At 38.2% G+C, this 2,787-nt stretch overlaps 1 protein-coding gene across 2 annotated transcripts; it reads left to right on the top strand.

The window, feature by feature from the left end:
- Window positions 1-683: 683 nt before the first annotated feature.
- Window positions 684-2,526, top strand: LOC110890899 (protein RETICULATA-RELATED 3, chloroplastic). Of its 2 annotated transcripts, none has more exons than XM_022138546.2 (2): window positions 684-836; window positions 1,353-2,526. In XM_022138546.2, exon 2 carries the CDS (start codon window positions 1,382-1,384, stop codon window positions 2,375-2,377), a length of 996 nt encoding a protein of 331 aa, XP_021994238.1. In that variant the 5' UTR covers window positions 684-836; window positions 1,353-1,381; the 3' UTR covers window positions 2,378-2,526. The 2 variants fall into 2 exon arrangements, with proteins under 2 accessions (XP_021994238.1, XP_021994239.1); XM_022138547.2 differs by having other exon boundaries at window positions 691-836; window positions 1,334-2,526.
- The last annotated feature ends 261 nt before the right edge of the window (window positions 2,527-2,787 follow it).

Raw genomic sequence — 2,787 nt, 5'->3', positions numbered from 1 at the left:
TTAATTAAATGAACAAATGCCATATTCGTTCATTTATGTATGTTTTTGTTTGATAGTTAATTAGGGTGTTTAATTTTTATATTCTTTTATTTTTATTTGAGGTAACTTAGACAAATAAACCCTATTTCAATATTCCTAAGTTCATTAGTATATTTTAGGTGGTTCTTCTTAATCTTTATGATCTAAAGATGCTTATCTTATTCAAAATTTAATATATGTTCATCTGTGTTTGTTTCAATTAATGAACATTTGCTTGTGTTCATTTGTGTTTGTTTCTGTTAATGAATGTTTGTTTGTGTTTGTTTCTGTTCATGAACGTTTGTTTGTGTTCATTTGCATTCATGAATGTTCATTTATGTTTGTGTGTATTCATGAACGTTTGTTTGCATTCGTTTGTGCTTGGTACCTAAAATTAACAAACAAATACGAACACGTCTCTTCCTTAATGAATGAACACAGACATAAAATCTCGTATGATAAGTATTTATGAATTATTGTAAACACAAGTATTTTTTTAACAAACGAAGGAATTGTTCATATTTGGTTGGTTCAATTGTAGCTATATAGACAACATTAGAGACCAAAATGTCGTTAAATGAGTGCTAATTTAATATACACATAATTTGTCCACACATGTTAAAGATATTGGGACCATGCCACATGGCAGACAATATTAAAATCATCTCCACCAAACCCCCGTCTCGTCTCGGTGCATTCTTTAGGGTTTATACTTTTTCCAATAAATAATAATCACTCCACTAATATCTCTCTCTGTTCATCGCCACTGTCTGTAGCGCCGGCCGGCCGTCGATCATCGTTCATCTCCGATCAAAAAGGTTTTCATTTTTTTTTATTTTCCTTTTCCGATCACAGTGCTCTTTTACCTTTCTAATGTTCATATGAATAACATTATTCTTGTATCTTTTTGATACCACACATATATTGGGTGATTCATCAGATATCATATGTAGTTTTTTTTAGAGAGGTAGATAATTCATTCGTTTATCAAATCTACTAGTATGATCTGTTTTTATGTTATCGATAGATAGTGTACTGCTATTAATGGCGAAGGGCTTGAGATTTCCGACCGAGGGGCGTAAATCACCGGACCTAAAAGTTTCTATAAAACCGGGGGTGCGAAAACGTGTATACCCAAAAATTTCTATACGAAAACTACATACTCTCCATTACTAAGCGAAAAATTCGGGATGCCCCTTAAAAGCTTCGCCCATGGCTATTATTATTAGTTTTCATCTGTGTTGTTGGTTTTTATTCCTTTACCTGTTTTACTACACTTTACCGGAACCGGTTTGGGAAATGAGCCTGGTTTTAGTTTTTGTTTTTGCCTTCAGGTTCGGACTATTCCTGTTAGGAACAAGCTATGGCTTCTGTTGCTCACCTTCATCACTCAGGAAACAACCTTCGTCATTTGCGTATTCCTGGCCTCCAGTTACCAACCCTTACCTGCAAAAACCTTGTCGGTTTGCCTCTCCGATTTAAGCCAATTGATATACTATCTATTCGACAACCGATTCCCTGTACTGGCGGTGGAGGTGGTAGTGCTGGTGTTGGGAATGGAAGCGGTGGCGGTGGCGGAGGAGGAGGTAATGGTGGTGATAGTCGCCCGGACGAAGGGGGGAAATTCGACGATAATTCATCGGTAGACAGTTTCGGGCCATTTGGGGCTTTACTTGGTGGTTGGAGATCAAGGGTTGCTGCTGATCCCCAATTTGCATTCAAGGTGTTAATGGAGGAAGTTGTGGGTGTGAGTGCAACCGTGTTTGGCGACATGGCAACGCGTCCAAATTTCGGTCTAAACGAGCTTGATTTCGTGTTTTCGACACTAGTAGTAGGATCAATCTTGAATTTCACCCTTATGTATCTATTAGCACCCACCATGTCATCTGGATCAACAACCCTCCCTTTCATATTCGCCAATTCGCCAACAAGCCACATGTTTGAGCCCGGTGCATACAGTGCGGTGAACCGGCTAGGGACATTTGTGTACAAAGGAATATTGTTTGCAGCAGTGGGGTTTGCTGCTGGTTTAGTTGGGACCACCTTGTCCAATGGGTTGATCAAAATAAGGAAGAAAATGGACCCCGGGTTCGAGTCACCTAACAAGGCTCCACCTACTGTATTGAATGCGGTCACATGGGCGATTCATATGGGTTTAAGTGCTAATTTAAGGTACCAAAGCCTGAATGGGATCGAGTTTTTGTTGGCGAAGGGGTTGCCGCCGTTGTTGTTTAAGAGCTCCGTGTTCGGGTTGAGACTGGCGAATAACGTTCTTGGTGGAATGACTTTTGTGATGTTGGCAAGGGTGACCGGATCGCAAAGCGCTGCTAGTGGTGAACACAAGGTTGCCGATGAATAGGTTTCGAACGCGCTAGAGCTGAGCTTAAACCTAAACTCAAACTCAAGGAAAGTGGTAGCTTGTTTTAGTTATAGAGGGTGTAAATTAATTGGAATTGATATGTTTCAAACAATTTAATGCAGAATTCTATCTGGTCCTTTCCAACCAAATGAAACGTTAAATACCATGAAAACGAATAAAAACAACAATCAAAAACCATTTTTTATAATATAAACCTCATTATAATATAATTATAATACGTATTACAATTCGTCATGGTGTTAGAGTACTCACTAATCACTATCCCTTTTATTTTCCTTTTAATTACAACAATGTCATCCCCTCAAACTATGCCATTTTTGTAATTCACTAATCTTTGGGTGGCATTTGTAATCGTCTCATAAGAATGTTTTTTGTTTTGGTTCTTAACA

This window comes from Helianthus annuus, chromosome 11 (genome assembly GCF_002127325.2).
Source record: "Helianthus annuus cultivar XRQ/B chromosome 11, HanXRQr2.0-SUNRISE, whole genome shotgun sequence".
NCBI lineage: Eukaryota > Viridiplantae > Streptophyta > Magnoliopsida > Asterales > Asteraceae > Helianthus > Helianthus annuus.
The sequence above is the reverse complement of the archived record's forward strand: the minus strand, read 5'-3'. Positions and strand labels throughout refer to the sequence as shown.

Bases quoted from the DNA above. Each gene is read 5' to 3' on its own strand.
- LOC110890899 (XM_022138546.2), top strand. From the start codon at position 1,382: ATGGCTTCTGTTGCTCACCTTCATCACTCAGGAAACAACCTTCGTCAT.